This window comes from Pelodiscus sinensis, chromosome 1 (genome assembly GCF_049634645.1).
Source record: "Pelodiscus sinensis isolate JC-2024 chromosome 1, ASM4963464v1, whole genome shotgun sequence".
In the NCBI taxonomy this organism is placed as follows: domain Eukaryota; kingdom Metazoa; phylum Chordata; order Testudines; family Trionychidae; genus Pelodiscus; species Pelodiscus sinensis.
Window position 1 is genome coordinate 288,702,451 of NC_134711.1, and position 21,610 is coordinate 288,724,060.

General features: G+C 44.4%; 2 protein-coding genes across 5 annotated transcripts in view; one reads left to right on the top strand and one right to left on the bottom strand.

Moving 5' to 3' along the window:
• Nucleotides 1–10,392, bottom strand: part of SUCLA2 (succinate-CoA ligase ADP-forming subunit beta) — a 36,683-nt gene extending 26,291 nt beyond the window's left edge. The window contains exons 1-2 of the mRNA XM_075919034.1: nt 10,234–10,392; nt 6,579–6,762 (exon numbers count right to left, since the gene is read on the bottom strand). Of these exons, the coding sequence (XP_075775149.1) occupies nt 6,579–6,762; nt 10,234–10,377 (328 nt within the window). The 5' untranslated portion in view covers nt 10,378–10,392. The remainder of the gene's footprint in view (nt 1–6,578; nt 6,763–10,233) is intronic.
• Nucleotides 10,393–16,840: 6,448 nt separating this feature from the next.
• On the top strand, nt 16,841–19,735 carry NUDT15 (nudix hydrolase 15). Of its 4 annotated transcripts, none has more exons than XM_014573584.3 (3): nt 16,841–17,116; nt 17,297–17,652; nt 18,293–18,432. In XM_014573584.3, the coding sequence occupies exons 1-2, from the start codon at nt 16,965–16,967 to the stop codon at nt 17,643–17,645; spliced, it is 501 nt and encodes a 166-aa protein (XP_014429070.1). In that variant the 5' UTR covers nt 16,841–16,964; the 3' UTR covers nt 17,646–17,652; nt 18,293–18,432. The 4 variants fall into 4 exon arrangements, 3 of the variants coding, with proteins under 3 accessions (XP_014429070.1, XP_025040376.1, XP_014429071.1); XR_012900666.1 differs by having other exon boundaries at nt 16,844–17,116; nt 17,297–18,057; nt 18,293–18,426; XM_014573585.3 differs by having other exon boundaries at nt 16,853–17,116; nt 17,297–17,493; nt 18,293–19,735.
• Nucleotides 19,736–21,610: the final 1,875 nt, after the last annotated feature.

Here is a 21,610-nt window from a genome sequence, read left to right on the forward strand (position 1 = left end):
GTAAAGATTGTTTTCCATTTATATGTGGAATAAATTGTATGTGCACTGAGGCATGTGCAAATGTGCACCGCCACTAGAAACAAAAACACTAGCTGTGGGTGCTCTGCTCAGCAGCTGGGTATCATTTGAATCTCTCCTACAGCAACACACTAAACTAAGGATGTTAAGAAGCGGGTAACTGGCTAATTGTGTAGTCGATACAATTTTTATCCACTACACAATTAGTCGATAAGGGGAGGCACTCTGTCCCAGCTTGCACCGGGTGCAGGAGCCACCCCCGCTGTGGCTCTGCAGTTTAAATTTAGTAGGAGCTGGACATGCAGGCAGCTCAGGGGAAATAGGTACAAAGGTAGGACAAAGATACATACTTCTATGGCAGATATTCATAAAGCCACCCAAGAGGATGCTATCAGAAGTTTTTCTTATTACATTATGAAGATTGTGACAGAGGTATATTTGCCATTTTGATAACAGAAATACTGATACACATCAAAACTCTTCACATACTCAGTAACCAGAAGAGAAGATAATTGTGTAACTTTACCAAGTAACTCAGTAAGCGGTGTTAAGAAATAATCCAGTTTTCCAGATTACTGTGCTAGGCTTAAATCTGCAAAGTACGAGGCAGCTCTCTATAAAGGTTTTCAGGCATTGCTTTTAATTTACATACATATTTACTAACCTAATTTTCTCTAACTCAAAGATTTTCTGCATGTAAACAGAGAAATTTTGGATATCTAGAATTCTATTTTAACCCTCCGCCACTTTTTCTAGCCATCACCATGCCTACTAGAACATAAATCAATATCTCACTGACTAAAGCAAAGCCTGGTGCTAGCCAGAAAAAGATGGGGGAGCAGCTCCAGCTGTAAACATGCAAATTTTTTTGTCCTCCCCTAAGATGTTGGAAGGGTGAGGTTTGAAGAACAAGAAATGGATCTAGAGTCTGTATGCTCCACTTTACATGTATCAGCAGAAAACAAGCAGTTCAAACTTCAGTAACAATGTTTCTCCTTCTGAAACCCTGGCTAAAGAGAAAGGATTACTCACTAAAGCAAGGATTTTTTTGTTTTGTTATTGTTGTTTTATTAAAGTCTCTCTCTGAGCAGGATTAGATTCAGGAAAGCTGTCAGACTTGGATTCCGTAAATTTCCAACAAACGAGCAGATAAAATATATATTGAGGGAACAGAGTTTATTTGTCGTTAAAATTAAAAGAAAACTGTAGAATACACAATTATAATACAGCTATAAACTGAGTCATTTGTTATTGGTACGCATAACCTCTCTGTCTATTCTAAGTATAATGAGCCATTTCAAAATTCAACAGACCATAGAGATTTTCAAAGCAACTCAGGGGATTTAACGATGAGTGACATAAAACTCTCACTAGTATACAGGAGAAACATACAGACTGTAGCTCTACCTTCTCTTACCATGGAACACAAAATATCCTAATTCACTTAAACCACCAACCTGTTGAATTATTTCCAAGAAATAGCAAGAAATCTAAAGTATGAGTATAATTATAAGCATCAGTATTTTCTATTCCTCTAAGAACAAGACCTATTAAAAAGGAGATTTTATCTATTAAAAGTAATTCCTTTTATTTGCTTTAAGCAGCTATGAGCTAATCCAGCCCCGCCATCTAGGAGTATTTCAGGGAAAAAAAAGTAAGTCCAGCATTGACAAATTCTATTTCCTGTATTTCTATATCTTTAGTCCATTGCTTTAGGAGAATCCTGAGAAACTGGTTCACAACCACCAGGTCCTCGGACCGGGACCAGGCTGAAAACCTGTGGTGGCTCTCTGGGGTTGGGATACACCACCCAGTGTTTCCCCTCCTGTCTGGCTGTTGGGAGAGGTGTGCTCTGCCCCACCTCTCAGCCAACCAGCTCCAGGCAGGGGCAGGGAAGAGTAGTTCACTGTGCAGCGGGAGTCTATCACAGCAGCCTTAGAGCAACCATAACCCCGACAGCAGCACTCAGCTGGCAGGCGGAAGGCAGCACAAGGCTAGGTGAGGGGAACAGAGGAGGCACTGGGGGTTCTGGGGTTGGGGCTAGTGTGGGGGGCTCGGTGTGAATCTAATACTAGAACATCTGGTGATGGGGAGCTGGCACTGGGGAGTTTGGGATGGGAGCTGGCACTGGGGGCGCTAAGGGCAGGAGGCTGGCACAGGGAGGGAGTTTAGTGCATGAGATTCTAGAATCAATGGCTAGTGCTAGGGGGGTTGGGTGCAGGGGACTCCAGGGTCAGTGGCTGGCGTGGGGAGGGGAGAGGAGTGAGAGATAAGGGCTCTGGAGGCCAGGGCTTTTTATACTGTGGACTGACAAACCCATTCACAAACTTGGCAGACAAGTAACATTTTATTTGCATACAGACTGTTATTGAAAAGTAGGTAAGCTTAAATAATAGAAGATATGCTAGCCTTCTTTCTTCAGCTTGGCTTCCTCAACTTTCTGTTTTCTGCAGGCATTCACCACTCACTCCCTACAGGGACCAAATCAATTGAAAAATTGCAAGTATCCTACGAAAATAAAACAAGTGTACTCCAGTTCACTATTTAGAAGCACGGTTTTAGAAAATCCTGTTGGTTTGACCTATGTTTGCGCGACATCTTTTGCCCCAGGTTCACCACTCGTCATATGGTTATGATATATTTTGTATAAAGTATGCCCTGTAAATGACCATTTGCTGAATATTATCCCATTGAAACATCACTGAATGTAAAATTATGAGATTTTGCTATGCAATTGTTACCGAGAAGTATAACGCAAGACCCACAAATTCTCTCAGAGACAAAGGCACACTAGCAGACCAGCAAGGTGCTAACGGGCCATTATCTGCTTAGCTGGCTATTGACCAGCAGTGGGGAATAAATTTAAAAAATAAAATAAAATAACCTACTATATTTAATCAGAGACTGTTTGAATTTCATATGCACAGAGAATTGTTTGTCTACAACCCAGCAGGGGGAGAGGGTAATCTGAAAGAGAGGAGATAGAGAGACTGTGACCTCCACTTCATCAGTTCCCTCTTCCCGTCACTCTGCTCATGGCATCAATGAATAATTAAAGCACATTGTTCTGAAGGATGGGTTCCCAGCTGAAACAAAATCCAGCCTGTGAACTGTTACAGCCCACAGTGAGAGATTTGGCTTTTAAACTCATTCAGACAGTAGCTGCTTCCCCCCCCCCCCAATTTATTTTGCAACCAATTCTAACTTACACTTTATCTCTTGTAATCACATAAAGTATCTTTTTCTAGATAAAATTCTTGTTTTATATAAATAATTGTGATTGGGACTTTCTAAAGATGATTCTGCACAAGCCTTGTCATTACCCAATGTTGGAATGATGGACTTACTATTAGGCATGTAACAGTGTAATTTAAAGAATTAACCAATAAGCAGAAGCTTATTAACTGTACACGGCAGCTCTCAGTCCAACTCCCAGGGAACCAGATGCCACCTGCGCTGCTGACTCTATAATAAGAGCTCACAGCACAGGGTGGCAGACAGCACCTGAGAACGGGGCTGAAAGCCAGCTTAAAAGTTGGCTTCGAGCAGCTGCCACCCCACACTGCAGGCTCTAGAGTATAAAGCTTATACAGCAGAGCCAACAGTGCAGCCAGCTCCCTGGGAGTGGGGCTGGCAGCCAGCTTCTGGCATGCACTGGCTGCTGGCCCCATTCCTGGGAAGCTGGATGCACTGTGGGCTCTGCAATATAAGTTTTATACTACAGAACCCGCAGCATGAAACCTTGTAACTGCTAAGATTTTTTTTTTAATGGTTACACGGTGACCTAATTAACTGCTTTAAAACATCCCTACTCATTATGAGTTTAAACACTGTCCAGGAAAATACAGAGCAGTGCAAGACACATGTTTCTGCAGAATGAAGTTGGAACTGGGTATATGCAGGTATTGCCCTCTAATTTACGAGTAGCTAGCTATTAGTTCTCAATACTGCGTAGCTGGGAACAAAATACATGCTGGAAGTTGTGTATGAGCAAGTTAGGTATAGCTGTTCTGGCAGCAAAGTGGAGTAAGAGACTTCTCAGGCTGAAGACTTAATAAGGCACTACTGTTTAATTAGGGATGTAAAATATATTTAATTGTTTAACCCCGTGGTCCCCAACAATGCGCCCGCCAGGTGCTCGGGGCTGGCCTGGCCCCGGGCACATGGCGCACGGGCGCTTGCAGGGGGAGCGCGCTTGGCGGGGAGAGCGCCGGGCGCTCGGCACTCGGCCGGGGGGGGGGGGGGGGGGGAAGCGCCGGCTCCGGGCGCGCGGCACTCGGCGGGAGGGGGGGGGGGGAGGGGGAGAAGCGCCGGCTCCGGGCGCGCGGCACTCGGCGGGAGGGGGGTGGGGGAGAAGCGCCGGCTCCGGGCGCGCGGCCCTTGGAGGGGGCCCCGCCCCTGGTCCCCGCCCCCTGGCGCCCAGCGGGCAAACGGCCACGCCCCCTGGCGCCCGACAACCTAAAAAGGTTGGGGACCACTGGTTTAACCTATCAAACATAGTGTTTAACCAATTAAGGGGGGGAGCTCCAGCCTGGCCAAGTATGGGGGGGAAGGCTCCTGGGGGGGGGGGGGGGGACACCCTGTTCCCAGATACTGGCTAACCATTACCCAGTAAGCATCACTGTTAAGGGTGATGTTAACCAATTACCCGTTCACATCCCTATGTTTAATCATTTAAATTATACTGTGGGACACTGTACAGCCCCAGTAAATTGACTTATCTCCATTTCTTTTCACTTCTAATTCTGTACTTAATATACTTCCATGAAAGCCACAGTATAGCCTCCAAATGGCTTCCAAGTACTCTGATTTGAGAATTGAGCTTGTATTTTAAGAACATAAGAACAGCCATTCTGCAGCAGACGAAAGATCCTTGTAGCCCAGTATCCTGTCCTCTGACAGTGGCCAATAGCAGGTGCCCCAGAGGAAGAGAACAGAAACAGGTAATCATCAAGTGATCTCTCTCCCGTCATCCATTTCCAGCCCCTGACAAACAGGCTAGGGGCACCATTCCTATCCATTCTGGCTAATAAGTGTTGATAGACCTAACCTCCATGAATTTATCTAGCTCTTTTTTGAACCCTGTTCAAGTCCTAGTCTTCACAACATTCTCTGGCAAGGAGTTACACAAATTGACTGTGCCCTTCATCTAGGAAAACCCTTTTGTTTTAATCCTGCTTTCCATTTCATTTGATGACTCCTAGTTCTTATGTTATGGGAACAAGTAAATAACTTTTCCTTATTCACTTCTAAGCACCACATCAGACATCATTGTCCAAAGACACAAGCAATTACCTTCAAAGAAATATAGATTGAGGAACCATCTCTGCTGCAGCAAGTTGAACATTTATCTAGGCCTCCTAATTATGGTAGTGAAATCAGCAAATCTTTATCTGTATTAAACCCTGACTGACAAGTCTAAAGCATGATCTTTCAAATTAGAGAGCTTATTTCCTGTAAATTAATAGACAGTCATTGCTGAAACAATACAGAAGGAGATCAAGTTCAAACCAGAAATACGTACATCTACATATTTACCAGGAGACATGGATACATTCAAGATGTAAGTTAACGTGACATGAAAGTCAACCCAGAGAGAGCAAGCCAACAGAAAGTTACCATTAAAATAAACTATACCAATACATTTTTTACATCCACCAGCCTAGAAAGAGCTTAACATTTGATGATTCCTCACAAAATGAATGACCACACTGTACTAACAGAAAAGTAGCGAAGTTGCAGAGTTAAAAAACTGGTTCTCTTCAAACTCTGGAAATTCAGCACACCTTCCACTATAACAATTCTGACACAATAGCAGGTGATGGTGACTTTTGCATAAAAACCTGAAGCACATTGCCCTGCTAGAAGGGTAAGTTTTTGCCTTTACCCGCATCACAAAAATACTGCATGCAAATCTAGCAATACCCTCATGATCAGTGGGAAGCCTGGACCATCCATAAAAAGGCCATTCACCTATAATTGCTTTGACCCCCAACAACCTCTCCAGCCAGGTCTTCACTTGGATCTAGAAGGGGAAAAAGTTATGCTGCATTAACACTCAGGGAAGTTAGCAAGGGCCCATGGGGAAAATGCTGGACAAACATATGCCCTTGTCAACCACCTCACCCTAAAACATCCCAGCTATGGATGTTAAACTGTGTGAAGTGCCATCCCACAGAGTAGGGAGCAAGAAATAGAAGTGCCCCCCCCCCCCGTCCCCCTTTTCATGGATAAGGACTAAGATCCTCCCTCTGTGAGGATAAGCACATGATTTGATCCAGCAATACATCTCTCTATCATTAGGCCACCTGGCTGAAGTCACTGTTTTCATTGTTGCATTGTAGAATCTCAGGCTTTAGAAAGCTTCAATGAATAAAGCAAGATTTCAGCTACAAAATAATATTCAAGCAAGTTTTTTTTTCCTCCAGAGAGGAGGACAGGAAGCTTTCCTTAATAGAGGATACGTAGAACTAAGAATTGTCTTCCCAAGCAAAAAAGTAGTTACACCTTATATCAAAAGGTCCATGTCTACACAGTATACTTTCTCTTTAATGTTATACCTATTTCTTTTGCAATTTTGTAAGCTTCTTCTGGTGTCCTTGCAACTAGTCCATGTGGAACAGAAATACCAGCCTCTTGCAACAGTTCCATGCTCAGGTATTCGTGCAGTGACAGGCTCCTTTGTTGTTGCTGTTGCACCTGAAACCCATGGCTACTGAATAGTCCTGGACCTCCACCAAGTACCTAGGAAAGTTAAAGAAAGTGATTGTCTTTCAAACAGGGTGTCCTCTGTTTAAAATCACAAATTCTATATTAAACACACAAAAACCATGGAATTTGAAAAATGGATTTATGTGAAATGGTATGTTCTGATACAATAAGAACATTGCCCAATCAAATCCCATAGCATTAGCAAGCTTAACATGAAAGCATAAGAGTAATTTACAGTTGTCTTTAAACAATTACATTCTCATTTTAACATTTAGCATTTACATAAAAAGGAGCGAAGTTTGACAATTAGATTTAGACAGCAAAATTTATGCTCAAAGCTAAACGTTTACACTTTTCTGTATAATAGATAAATTAAGAGGAATAAGCAGCGGCTAAAAAGGGGCATTTTACATCAGTTGCAATAATTAAATGAACAGGTTGTATGAGTTTCACTGTTGATAAAGTGCATGTTAACAGGACTTAGTGTTGCTATCTTGGTCTCCAGATCATCATGAAAGCAGAAAAATCCAAATTTAACTGTATTAAATATCTTCAATATTTGATGTCATGTGTCAACAATAAGTCAGAGTAAGGATGGTTAAGTATCAGGTAACTGACTAATCAAATAGTCGATGCATTTTTGCATCGACTACAGTATTCGATTAGTTGATAGGGCTCCTACACCTTTGAAGTGTAGCAACATTGTTGCTACACTTCAAAGGTGAAAGCCCAGAAGCCTGGGTCAACTGCGGACGCCCCCAGCTGACAGCAGGTTCTGTGCAACGCTGCTGCTGTGAAGTACCCCTCTTTTCTCCCCCCTTTCCCTCCCCACTGCCTCTATCTGATAGAGGCAGCAAGGGGGAGCAGGGAGAGAGCAACTAGTCAACTATCCTGTTGACTATCCGATATTTGCTTATCGGACAGTCGACTAGTTGACTAATCCTTCACATCCCTAAACCAGAAGGCTGCATAGAAGGGAGGCCAGTTTCAAAAACATTTAAGCCAAGTAGAGAAAAATATGCCCAAGATTGAAACCAGCACTATTCCACTATCAACAGAGTCACTTCTTCAGGGAAGCTGACACACTGAGTTTCTGGACCAACACTAGTCAAAAACAAAAGGACACACAAAGCAAATGAGGATGAAATTCTGATCCTATTATACAACGCTGATAATGGTGCAATATGAATAAGACTCTGAAAAGCTATCCCAGGACACACAGAATAATTTTTCCCAATTTAAAGAATACACTTCAAGGCAGCACAAACCAAGTATTTGTGTTTACAATACAAAAGGGAATGGTTTCCAACAATATTAGAAAAAGGTGTTTTCTAAGCTGAAGTTTAGAATAGCACATTGTTTAACTTTTTGTACTTTTTTTTTCTTATTGAAGAAGTCGATGGGTTTTATTTATACACCAATTTGCAAAACTGGAGCCAAAGTTGCCCAAGTTGTCTGAAGCTGTCAATTTCAAAACTGTCTAAAGGGCAAGAAATGTTTGTTTTTAAGAGTCTCTTAAGTTAGACTAGTATCAGAGGGGTAGCCGTGTTAGTCTGAATCTGCAAAAGCGGCGAGGAGTCTTGTGGCACCTTATAGACTAACTGAAGTGTTGGAGCATAAGCTTTCGTGGGCAAAGACCCACTTCGTCAGATGCCACTTTTAATTTAGACTAAAGATGATATTAGCAACAATTACATTTAAATATGTTGATTTTTAACTGAAGACGGATCTTTAAAGGTCCTGGAATTTGAAGGGGCTTTTATATTTCCAATGCCCAAAAAAAGCAAACAAGGATTGACGAAATTCAGGCTTGACAAAGGAGAGCAAAACCTACTTAAATATCTCAAGAATCACTATCGTAACTGAACACTCTGTTCACTGCTCAACTTAATGGTGAGCTACTGTTTCTCAAACTAACCATCAAGCGCCCCTCGAAGATGCGGCCGTGTAATATGACATAAGGAACAGCAGCAGCCTCTCTCCATTTGTGGCAAGGGAAAGCCCAGACAACCCAACCGAACCGTTTGCCTCATTAGCCCATGTTTTGTTCTATATTAGCTTTCCTGCAGCTAGGCGAAGGGAAGCAAGAAGAGGCTGACTCATAGACTCATAGACTCATAGACTTTAAGGTCAGAAGGGACCATTATGATCATCTAGTCTGACCCCCTGCACAGTGCAGGCCACAGAATCTTGCCCACCCCTCTTAGAATAATCCTCTCACCTATGTCTCAGATATTGAAGCCTTCCAATACTTTGAAGGCCCCAACATGCAGAGAGTCCTTCAGCTGTGATCTATGCCCAATGCTACAGAGGAAGGCGAAAAACCTCCAGGGCCTCTGCCAATCTACCCTGGAGGAAAATTCCTTCCTGACCCCAAATATGGCGATCAGCTAAACCCTGAGCATGTGGGCAAGACTCACCAGCCAGACACCCAGAAAGTTCCCTATAGCAACTCCTATCATCCCTCCATTGACCTATTTCCAACTGGAAATGAATGGTCAATTAGTTACCAAGATCATGTTATTTCATCCAACCATCCCCTTATAGAATCAGAACTGGAAGAGACCTCAGAAGGTCGTCAAGACCAGCCCTCCGCTCTAGGCAGGACCAATCCCATCTAAATCAACCCGGCCAGGGCTTTGTCAAGCCGAGACTTAAACACCTCTAGGGATGGAGACTCCACTACTTCCCTAGGTAACCCATTCCAATGCTTCACTACCCTCCTAGTAAAATAGTTTTTCCTAATATCCAATCTGGACCTCTCCCACCACAACTTGAGACCATTGCTCCTTGTTCTGCCATCTGTCACTACTGAGAACAGCCTCTCTCCATCCTCTTTGGAACCTCCCTTCAGGAAGTTGAAGGCTGCTATCAAGTCCCCCCTCACTCTTCGCTTCTGCAGACTAAACAGACCCAAGTCCCTCAGCCTCTCCTCGTAGGTCATATGCTCCAGACCCCTAATCATTTTGGTTGCCCTCCGCTGGACCCTCTCCAAAACAAAACAAACGTTCACGTGAGCCGGCAGCTGGGAGAGGGAAGAAAGGGGAGCAGTGGCACCTACTGAAGCAACCGGCCCGCGGGACCGCAGATAAGCAGTTTGCACAAAGCTAAGAGGGCGACAGGGATGTCATCGCACGAGCGATGGGGCGCAGATACCAGCTGTTACTGAGCATCTGTCGCAGGTGGGAACGGCCCGGGGACAAGTGTCAACACTCCCCTCCCCCACCGACGCGCAGCCCGGACTCGGGTGCCCCTCGGGCCAGAGTCTCGTCCCAGGCCACCTGCCCCGGCTGCTCCCGCCTCTCATGAGCCGGACTTTGAGACCCCCCCCGTCAAGTGACGGGCCCCTCGGGGCCGACTCCTCCCGCCAGTGCCCGGGCCCGGCCAGCTCGGACGCAGGCGCGGGCGGAATGTCACAGCCCGTGACCCCGACCCGGCGCCCATCCCTCGCCCTAGCCAGGCCTTGCCCCGACTCGTCCCGCGCGCCCTGGCCACGGGGGTCACCTTGGCGGCGGCGGCCCCGAGCGACGCCCGGCTGCTGTTGTGCCTCAGCCCGGCCGACACTCGGCTGCAGATCATGGACGCCGCCATGGCCGCCGAACCCTTTCGGCTTCGCTCGCCACCGCGCAGGCGCGTCGCTGCGACCATAGAGCGCTAGAGGGAAGAAAAGGCCAGGGCTCCGCCTCTCTTGACACGGCGTTCCCCGAGGGCAACGCCCAGCGGGGAAACTCTATGGTCTCTCGGAGGCCCCCGAGCGCAGCGCTGCCCCCTACCGGGGAAACTAGCCACTGCATGAACCCGCCCGCCTGGGACCGACCCCCGCAGGAGCGAGCGGAGCGCTTGGGACGAGTCTCCCCCCCAGGGACGATGGCTTCACGGAGCCCTGACCCGAGGCCCACTGAAATCCGTGGAAAGCCCCCCAATGCTAGTTGCCAGGTGTCCTGTTACTGAGTGGAACGCTTGGTGGAAACGGGGCCCTTGCAGCTCCAGTCAGCACCTCCGACCAGGAGGTACCAGTGCGGTTGGCAGGGGCTGGCAGCATGGGCAGAGGCAGTGAATAATGAAGGCAAGGGAAGGCGATGCCTTCCCAAATGGCTATGAGGGGCCCCAGCCACCCACCCATGCCTGGTCCTTCCTACCTTCATGCAGGCTACTCTAGGGAGCCTGCTGACGCTGGAACCACCCAGAGCTGGGGACTCCTAGCACTGGGGCTGTGTTGCCACATGCTAGGGGAGAAAATAGAATGCCTTCAGTTGATGGGTTGCTGAGGCTTGCAGCTCGATGGGGTGGGGGTCGGGTCAGGCCAAGAAGGCTGGGACCATGGGACTACTGGACTTCTCCAGGGGCTAGACCTACTATAATCTTTCCATTATTTCCAGATAGTCTTGATTTAGTATATCACATATACCAGTAGCTATCTCTATAATGAAAGTTCATTATTTTTATTTTTTAAATTATTTTTTACCACCACCAGATTACTTGACTGTGGACTGTATACAATACACGCACACAAACACAAAAATAAAATCTCTGACAAAGAGTTTACAATCTAGGCAGGTAATTCTGCAAATACTTACATGTTTAACTTTATGTGAATAGTTCCATTAACAGATCTATGTAATAGACTAAATGCACTGGGAAATTCAGAGCTGAAAATAGTGTGCAAGTTACTTGGAAGGAGCATTTTTCTCTAAAAGTAAATGTGAATTAAGAAAGGGAAGTGGGTTGGCAAATTATGATGAGAAGGGCATTCCACATATAGCACTAAAGAAAAATGTACAGGGATCAGTTTGTTTCCATAAATTATGTATTCCAGTGCTAGATCTAAACTGAAGGAAAGAAGTATTGGAATTGTAATTAACTGATGCAGTTAGCAATTGAAAATGCACAATAGTAAAATAACAGGATGGATTGCATTTTTTGCCACAGGCAAGTCTAATGTGGATTAAATCAGCTTTTGCTATGGCAACTACCGTAGGGTACACAGTGACTGCTGCTTAATTGTTTTGCTGCTGGCACTCCACTGTACCTGATGTGCTGTCATTATCCATTAACATTTTGCTGAACTCAGTAGAATGCTAGGATGCTTCTGGTATTTCAGAACCTCAAAGAATGGTTCTATATTGATTGTATTTGTACTCATTACATGGTAATGTGTTGCCAAAATTTCAGCAAGGCACCCTCAAAAATTGTCCAGCTCAATAATATATACGGTAGGTTTTTGGTAAAATACTCTTCTTCCCTGAAAAAAACAAGAAGTCCAGACTCTTTCCCCACCAAAATCTATCAATCCTTCCAAAGCTGCTCCTCCCATATCAATGAACCCTTCACCATGACCTCTCACTAGGTGTCATTCTTCCCCATTATAAGTCAGTTTCTTAAAGTTTCAATAAGTCTTTTCTCAGAAGGGTAAGGGCAATGTACATAGGGAGACACAGGGTACTGGATATAGCACTCCCTTCTGGGGAAAGGTAGGAAATATAATAATAATAAACGAGTTTGGTAGTAGTACTCATGCTGGGAGGCAGTACTTGGAATATATATAAAGGAAGGACACAATATTGGGAATCTAAACCTGGGTTATATCTTGCCTTAGTCACTTAGTCATTATTGTGACCTTGGGCAAAAACTCTCCATGCCCCATCTGCAAAATGAGGCTAATAATATACATTCATCTTTGCTCAGGGCCTGGAGATTTTTGGAAGGTAAGCACTATTTAACTACAAATGAATCTTAGTCATGATAATGTCCCCCAAATGGATGATCCATGTGACGCTGAGGTGATCACTGACACATTCCACGTTCTAACATGCCTGGACACCATGGTGAGGAACCCTACAGAGAGTTTTGATTATTTTTTTTCAAAGTGACATTATTAAGGGCACAAGAGCAAATGTTTCCACTACATAGGAAAGATAAGAAGTCTCGCAAGAGACCATCCTGGCTTACCCAGGAGATCTTGAATGACCTAAAAATAAAAAAGGAGTCCTACAAAAAGTGGAAACTAGGTCAAATACAAAGGATAAATATAAACAAATAACAAATATGTGGGGGAATGGTAATTGGAGATGTGGATTTAACCATCAAAATTTACAATGAAGAGCTAGCGAGGGTAGATTGATTTGAATATCTTGAAAGCACAATAAGCCAATATGGTATGTGATCTGAGGAAATAAGAATAAGGATCAGCAGAGAAAACACCTCCTTTGGTAAACTTAGGAACATTTGGAAACTTAATACTGTATCCTTCCATACAAAACTAAGCATCTACTCAATTGTCATTGTAGTCATAGCAACCTATGGCAGTGAAACCTGGCAGCTTAACAAAACAGATACTCAGAAGTTAAATGTGTATTATCATAAGTGCTTGTGGAGAATATTAAGAGGAAGCTATGAAGAAAGAAAAATGAACGATGAGGGTCAGAAAAATGGCTAAAGCAAGGTCTCTGTCTCAAATAATTGGTAAGAGAAGACATCGATGGCTACAGTATGTGTTACTAATGGATCATAACTAATTACCAATTATGGGTTTCAGTTGGAAGCCAAAAAATCCAACACAAAAGAGGGGGTAGACTTAGGATGACATGGAAATGCACAATTATCAATGACCTAAAAAAATTTAATTTGAAATGGGAGGAGTTAGGTCATATGGCAGCTGATAAGCAAGCATGGAAAATGTTGGTAGCTCAATGTGCTGAAAAGCATGGGACGGTCTAAGGATGTACGGGCAAAATTAGAAAGGCAAAGGCACAAAATGAGCTCAAACTAGGCTGCTCCTGCCAACCAGGCCCTCCAGTTAACCAAAAAAGGGCAGGGTGAGATGACAAAGTTTGCAAATGAGAAAAAATTACTCAAGAGAGTTAAATCCAAACCAGACTGCGGTGAGCTGCAAAAGGATCTATCAAAAATGGGTGAATGGGAAACAAAATAGCAGATGAAATTTGGTGTTGATAAATGCAGAGTAATGCACATTGGAAAACATCATTCCAATCATAGATACAAAGTCTTGGGGTCTAAATTAGCTGCTAGCACTAAGAAAGAGATCTAGGAGTCATTGTGGATCGTTTTCTGAAAACATCTGCTCAATGGGCAGCAACGGTCAAAAAAGCTAACCAAATGTTAGGAAGCATTAGGAAAAGGTTAAAAAAGAAAACTGTATCACCACTAAGGGTGAGGCTTACCAGTTAATCATTTACATCCCTAATTCATAGTTGAAGAACTTGCAGTCATGTAACTGGCAACATTCAGGGCTTCTATACCATCAAAAGTACAGAGGTTTTAGCCAATTTATCTTCTGAAAAAGAACGTCTCCAACTAAAAAGGACAAGATTATACAATGAATTGCTGCATACAGCATCAGCTGTGTTTGTTAATGCTGAAATATCACTGAAACCAAGAACTGAAGCAGAATCCTCCTTTTGACCAGTGCCTCAACTGGACCACACTGAGAATGCCACACTCAGGGCAGACTGCAAGTAACATGGTGGACACCCCCCCAAATAATGGTGATTTATTTTATAAATAAATTCCAAACAAGTGCCAAAATAGTTTCTGTAGCATTACACTGGTTAACAAGACAGCAGTTTAGGCATTCCAGCTTTTGGTTCCCATCCCGATAATCTGGTTTTATAGGATGAGAGGTTAGTGAAAAGCCAGTTCACTGTTCATGAAGTTCTACCAATCTCAAAGGATCAGACAGATCCTACCCACATATTATACCATCAGCCAATCCTTAGTAACTAAAAATTTATTAACAAAAGACAAAGTTATCAAACAGCTGAGTAAAACAGGTACACCAAACTTGCTCCTTTGATCAGTAGTTACATTGTTGACATCTTCAGCGCTGAGAAGCCTTTAATCACGGGTGGAGAACCTCAGGTCCAAGGGCCAGATGTGGTTCCCGTCTTGCTTGGATCTGGCCCCTGCAGCTCAGAAGCTCCCCCAGTATTGAGGAACTCACGCTGGCACTCTAGCCCACCTGCTGCCCCACCATGGGCCTGGAGCACACAAAATCTACTAGGCTGGGCCCCCCCAGGCTCTGGTGTGTGAGAGGAATGTGGGGAGTGTCTTTCTCCTCAGTCAGGAGCCAGGTCAGTGAGGGTTTGTTTTGGGTTTTTTGCTTCTCACTTGTGTGTGATCCCGAACTGATTTTTCTGTGGGTCAGTGGCCCCAACTCAAAAAAGGTTCCCCACCCCTGCTTTAAACGGTTTCCTCTGAAACCTATGGCTATGTCTACACTGTAGCCTCTTGTGCAAAAACATATGCAAATGAGGCAAAGCATAGATTATCGCCACACCTCATTTGCATAATTAATTAGTCTCCGTTTTTGCACAAGAGGCTTTTGCACAAAAAGGACCCATCTATACAGCTCCTTTTTGCGCAAAAAACCCCTCTTGCACAAGAGCCATTCTTCTGCATTTGAAAAAGAATGGCTCTTTCGCAAGATGGGGGTTTTGCGCAAAAACAGAGCCTAATTAATTATGCAAATGAGGCATGGTGATATTCCACACTTTATCTCATTTGCATATTTTTCTGCCAAACGGGGAGCCTATGTGTTTCTGGGAATGAGTGACAAGGAATGGCTCACTTGATAGTCACTCATTCTGTTCATTCTCCATGGGGCACCTTACCTAGCATAGCCATTCTTATATACTCAAGGGAAAACAGCAGTTCTTTCATGGTCTCTGGATTTCAAATGTAATCATCAGGTCAACGAATGACTAGCCCAGTATTTTTCAAAGTGTTCCATGGGCTCACTTTGGGTAAGCCACTAATGGGTCCATGCCATTTTGTTTACCATAGCCATGGAGTCTCATAGCTCCAATTGGTTCCACTTCTTTTCCAGCAAAGCAGAGCTGTGGGAAGCAGGGTGGCCCGTGGCTCCCCTTGGCTGGAGCAGCAAACACGGGGCTATCACATTTCATTAGTAAAAGGCAACACAGTCTTCAGAAATGAACACTGTGTTTCATCAGACACCACTCTTTCAAGTTCCCGCAATGAATCTGGTGTCAAGTTGCCACACACGCATTTCTCCTTCAGCAAAGCTGTGGTAATATTGAAAGTACTATTCATGCTACTGAACAGCAGCAAAGCAGCTGTTCCACCTAGATGCCACAGGGTCTAGTGCCATTGTTGATCTGGGAACTTCTTTCCTGAGGTCATTTAAGGGCTTCATCTTCCTGCCCCCCCCTCCCCCCCACCATATAAAACATTTGTGAAAAAGCTGATGGGGGCAAAGTAGTGCATAGTTCAAAATGGCACCACAAACCCTAGATACTAGACAAAAGGTTCCTAGTTCTAGTGTGGGTTGGGGGACAAATCAGGTAAAAAGCCAGGCCTAGCAGGGGGGAAGGGAGAATCTGACCAAGAAGACAGACCCTAGCAATAGCTTATGGTTTGAAGCCAGTTTCATGATGTGGGGATCCTGATGTTCCCCCCCCTCCCCTTGGTGGCAGCAGCACAGAGCAGGGCATGGCCTAGGGTTGCCAGGTGTCCAGTATCAGCCGGGCTTCCTTCTGGGTAAAAAACCCAGAAAATACTCGCCATGTAAAAAGTATTTTCTGTTTTTCTTAGACAGAAGGCAGCTTGGGACATTCTCCCCCTGCCACATCTGGGGACTTTAAAGGCATCATGACCCTTTCTTTTGTGCGGGTGGTTGGGGGTGGGGTTCTTCAACAACTGTAGTCCCCGTGGTTGGTTGGTTTTTTGTTTGGTTTTTTTGCTCACCCAATTTTTTTCCCACCATGTTCGGTATTTTTTGTGAAACTATCAGGCAACCCTAGCAGGGCCATGCATCCACTCTTTGGTCTATGTACCCCGAGGTATTGGAACAAGGGGCCCGCAGCGCCAGGTACAACTCCCTCAATGGTGAGTGTCTGACGGGACGATTCTGGCCTGGACGGCACCTGCCTCCCGCCTCGCCGACCTCAGGAACCACAGCAAGGCCTGTTCCCCACTCTCCCGAGCTCGCGCCCGTGGCTTCACACAAGGCCACATTGCGCATGTGCGCAGCACTCGCGAGCGTTTCAAATCGGCCCCTTCCAACCTCGCTCTCCGCGCGTGCGCAGTTTCGAAACTGCCGGCAAATTCCAGTCTACTGCGGGACCTTCCAGGATTGGAAGAGCTTGGCGGTACGTCACTTCCTGACTGCTTGGCATAGGCTCTGAGCGGCGCGAGGCAACCGGAGCGAGCGCTTTGCCATCACGTGGCCTTGACTCGCTGTCGCCGGTGACAGTATGGAGGATGGCCGGGAGCAGGCGCGGCCCGGGGTCGGCGTGGGGGTGGTGATTACCAGCCCCCACCACCCTGATTGCGTCCTCCTGGGTAAGAGGAAAGGCGCCGTCGGGAACGGCACGTACCAGCTCCCCGGAGGGCACTTGGAATTCGGGTAGGAGCCACGCGCCGTCCCGCCCCTCCCCCCTTCCCGCAGCCGCACTCGCGGCCGCGCGCTAGGCTAGCGGTGGGGTCGCGCGCTGCCCTTGGGTGCCTGGCGCGTTGGTTCCGTCCCACCCCGCGCGGGCCGGGGCTGCGGCGCCGAGCTCTGAGCCGCCCCCTCCCCCGGCCGCAGGGAGAGCCTGGCGCAGTGCGCCCGCAGGGAGAGCCTGGAGGAGGCCGCGCTGCACCTGAAGAACGTGCGCTTCGCCTCGGCCGTGAACTCGGTCAGCGCCCCGCAGCGGTACCACTACGTCACCGTCCTGATGAAGGGGGAGGTGGACACGGAGCGCGAGCCCGAGCCCAGCAACCGCGAGCCGGAGAAGAACGAGAGTAAGAGGGGCCGGGAGCGGTACCCGGCACCAGGGCAGCGCCCCCTCCCCAGCCCCGCGCCAGCTCCCGCCCCTCCCCGCAGCAGGGGAAAGGCCGGGACCCGCCAACGCCGGGACTGGCCCCGGGCGGGAGGGGGGTGGAGCGGAACCTGACCAGTCGGTAAATAAACCGTTTTCGGGCTACGGGCAGGAGCGACTTCCGGAAAGCAGGTGTTGAGAGGCCGGCCGGTGGCATCAGGCCCAGCCGGCGGAGAGGGTGTTATTGCCCCAGGAGATGGGGTAGCTCCTCTGCGCCGTTTCCGCTACAAACACCAGATCCAAAGCGAATCCCATGCATAACTGTGTCCAAAAACCCTTTAGGATAGATACCCCCAGGCTGAGACCCTGAGCACGAGGGCCGATTAAAAGGAAAATAAAATCTGGCATGATCCATCTCAATAACATGTTGCCACTGAAGACGGTAGTACTGTAGTAAAGGAGGGCAGTCTGCCTGTTCACACAAGCCCTCATCTTTGTCCCTACCAGAGAACTGTACCAACACACTGGTCCTGTGGGTGAGTAGGAGGTAAATTATGTCCTTCCTGAATCACTTCCTTTTAAAAAAAAAAAAAAAAACCTCAATAAAAGGACAAGATGCACACACCTCAGGAAATTCTGTGGATTTCTTATGCCATTTTTTCAGATTTTGATGTTGCATGTATATTGCAGTTTTTACCCCTGTCCTTGTAAATATATTGGAATGGTGCCTTCTCTAGTTGTTTTATGGGCTTTTACACTTTTCCCTCTCTTTTTCTGTACAGGTTGGGAATGGGTTAAATGGGAAGAATTTCCTCCACTAGATCAACTATTCTGGCCTTTACGCTGTTTAAAGGAACAAGGTTACAATCCTTTTACAGAAGACTTTAATCATCTCAGGGGATACACAGGAAATCACCACTAGATGGCATAGTAAATTCATTTTATAGTGTGTATAATAAGTGTTTGTTCTTACAAAGAAACCTGTTTCCATATGTAAAAGACAGGGATATCTTGTTCCCTCCGCTAGCATTCTGTCCTTACCAAAGTCAGAAAGTTGTTGCAGAGCCTTTTCCTTCTTCAACATCAAGCATCTGTAACAGTCGTTGTCCTTGTATCCCATTATTTATTTATTTATTTATTTATTGAACTAATCAATATTAGACATGTTCTCTAATTTAAAACAATCAAGTATCTTATTTTAAAAGATCCTACATATGTTAGAATGGTAGCATCTATCCCATAAACTTTAATATATAGATAGTATGTCCCCTTGATATCTGTGGAACTGCTCAGATAAAACTAGTGATAAGGGAAAGCTGCAAAGAAATACAGCTTTTCCTTTTATTTGTCGTCTTGTTCTTCATTAAAGTGAAGGTTTGTTTGCTTCCACCCTGCAGTCGTGCCCACAAAAGATCATGATAATATATGTATGTACATATGTGTGTGTGTTAGTCTCTGAGGTACTACAGGACCACTTGTGTTTAGGGTTTTTAGGTTGCAGATTAATAGGGTTACATCCCCCTAAGACTTTTAAACCTGCAGTCATAGTTATAAACACAACTTCTAGACCTTAACAACAGCCTCACACCAGCCTCTGTTATTTTAAATGATGCCACCAACCTCTCCATAGGCAGATTTTATTTCGTTTGGTCATGCTGAGTGCCTTGTACTGGCTGCAGAAACGTGCTAAGTGCTGAAAGAGGAAGCGGGAATATAATGATTTTCAGGAATGGGTGAAAGTTCTAGAATCCTACATGGTAAGTCTTTTTGGTATGAAACTTGAGTTGTTTGAGTTCGCTCTGCTATAAAACATTAACTCATAAACAAATTGTATGTCCTGCTAATCTTCCTTTGATGCCTATGCATAAAGTTGTATGTGTAAAAAGTTGTATGTGCCTGTTAGCACAATGTTAATAGTAAAGTAGAATTCTTAATGTTGCTGAACATGTTGACTTAAAAATATCAGATTTAGCATGAAAATTTTAAAAAAGCAAGACAGTGCAGACAGACTTTCTTTGAGATTTATGGTTGTAGCAGCATTTTTTAAAGAAAATTTTCAGTGCGCTGTATTTGTGTTTCGTAAACTTTCTTAGACCACGGAACACCAAACAATAATATTTTATGTGGAACACCTATGAAAATTTTCTTCCAAAAAAAATTGTTGTCAGACAAAAACAAAGAAGTAACACAAACCAAGAAAACAAAGAAGTAACACAAACAAAGAAGAGGTTGCGGCACACCTGCGAGTTGTTCGCGAAACACCAGTGTTCTGTGGAACATAGTTTAAGAAACACCGCTATACTTACTGTTGTGAATTATGCTGCTGCATAATTCTCAGAAATGCTAGAATGCTATAGCATATTGATAAGTCTTGTTCATAAACATGACCGTTCCTACTGGATGGACTACTAATACTTCATTCATTGGATAAGGAGTGCAGCCACCATTAAACTGGACAAAAGCTATGGCTTTTAGTGTTCATCTAACTTCTCATCATGAAGTGGTGTGACACTCGAAATTTAAATGAATTGGCAGTGTGTAACACTGCAAAAGGCAAATATTTAATATGCACAGAATTAAAGATTTCCATTATTTTATCAGAAAAATCAGAATTCAGATTGGGCCAAATCCTGGTCCCACTGAAGTCAATGGAATTTTTTTCTGTTGACTATGAGGAGACTGGGATTTTACAGAATTATGATTTAAAACATCTGGTGGCTAAAACTTCTTATAAATAGTTCAGTTGTTCTTCAAGCAACATTTTAAAAATATATTTTGTATTCAGAAAGAGGGGGAAGGTTAAGGACAATAACATTGGTTGTTTCACTTGCATAGAATGTATGTAGAGGAAGAATGACAAGATGTTAGGGTACAATGCATTATAATTTCCTACTGAGAAATACTTTTTTTAAATGTGCTACTTAACTGTGCAACCTCTTGTGGAAAAGATGTATATTCCATAAAATATATTGTTAAAAATATAATATTCCATAAACTATATTATAAACATTATTGCTAAAAATCGTTTTTAAATTTGACTCATCATACTTCATACTGCAGTGTATTTTGTGCAAGTTATTTTTCTTTGTAAGAGGTTACTTAAGGTTATCTTCCTGAAGGTAACACTTCATGTACACTGTGAGGGTGCTTTCAAATTATCCCAACCACACGTTAAACAAGACTATCAGAACATGCGACAGGTTTACCGTCCTTCCATCTAATGGTACTAAAGGAAGAGATTAATTTAATTTAGTTTCTGGGAGACACCAAACACGAATGTGAAGGAATAGGCCTAACTTTAAAATGTTTATTGCAAGATAAAACAATTTTATACATATGGATTAATTTATTGGTATTTTTTGTCTGTGTTGCTAATGAACAGAGATCGATATGGTAAAATGTTGGGCACAAAATAACACATGTCCAGTTGAAATCTGTCAAAACTGTGGTGTTGCACTCATACTCACACAAGAGACTAGATGTAGGCTGCATCTAGTTTTTTCTTTGCCTAGTTTTACTGTAACACTTCAGCCAGCAAAAGGTATATTCCCATCTTAGTCTTGGGACATGTATAATTCCATGGGCAAGTTAATGTAAGGGAGCTGTTGTTATAATTCTGTAGAATAATGTAACTTCAGTGGTGTCACCCTCTGCAACATGGTGGAGGGAGACTGCTTCAATTTGCTTTGCCATCACGGATCAAAACGAGTAGCAGTTCAGTGGTATTATCAGCTTTCTTTGGCCAAAAAAGTGCAGAGACACTGGTTAAGGCATCAGTATCTAGTCAGAAATTATGGAATCCACTCCAAATGTTATTAGCTAACATACCTTACTTAACAGTTAATTACAGCATCCAAGTAACATATTACAACATCCATACGTTACTCCTAAATTTGCTTAGTATTCTGTGATTCCCCTGCAGAAGTGGAACTGTAGAGCTGCTGGCTACCAGTAGGAGCTGTTAAACTCACTCAGCTGGCAGTGATTGAAGTGACCAGCCTGTCAGGGATATAGGTATTCTGCACATTTTGGCTGCCAGGCTTCATCATGCTCCTAGGGATGGGGTCCAGATCTGGCAAAAATTGGGAAATGGTGTGGTT

What these genes read in the sequence shown, in the direction of transcription:
- NUDT15 (XM_014573584.3), top strand. Translation starts at nt 16,965, where the DNA reads ATGGAGGATGGCCGGGAGCAGGCGCGGCCCGGGGTCGGCGTGGGGGTG. An exon ending in GGAGGGCACTTGGAATTCGG is followed by an intron (nt 17,117 to 17,296) that starts GTAGGAGCCACG and finishes CCCCGGCCGCAG; the next exon opens with GGAGAGCCTGGCGCAGTGCG.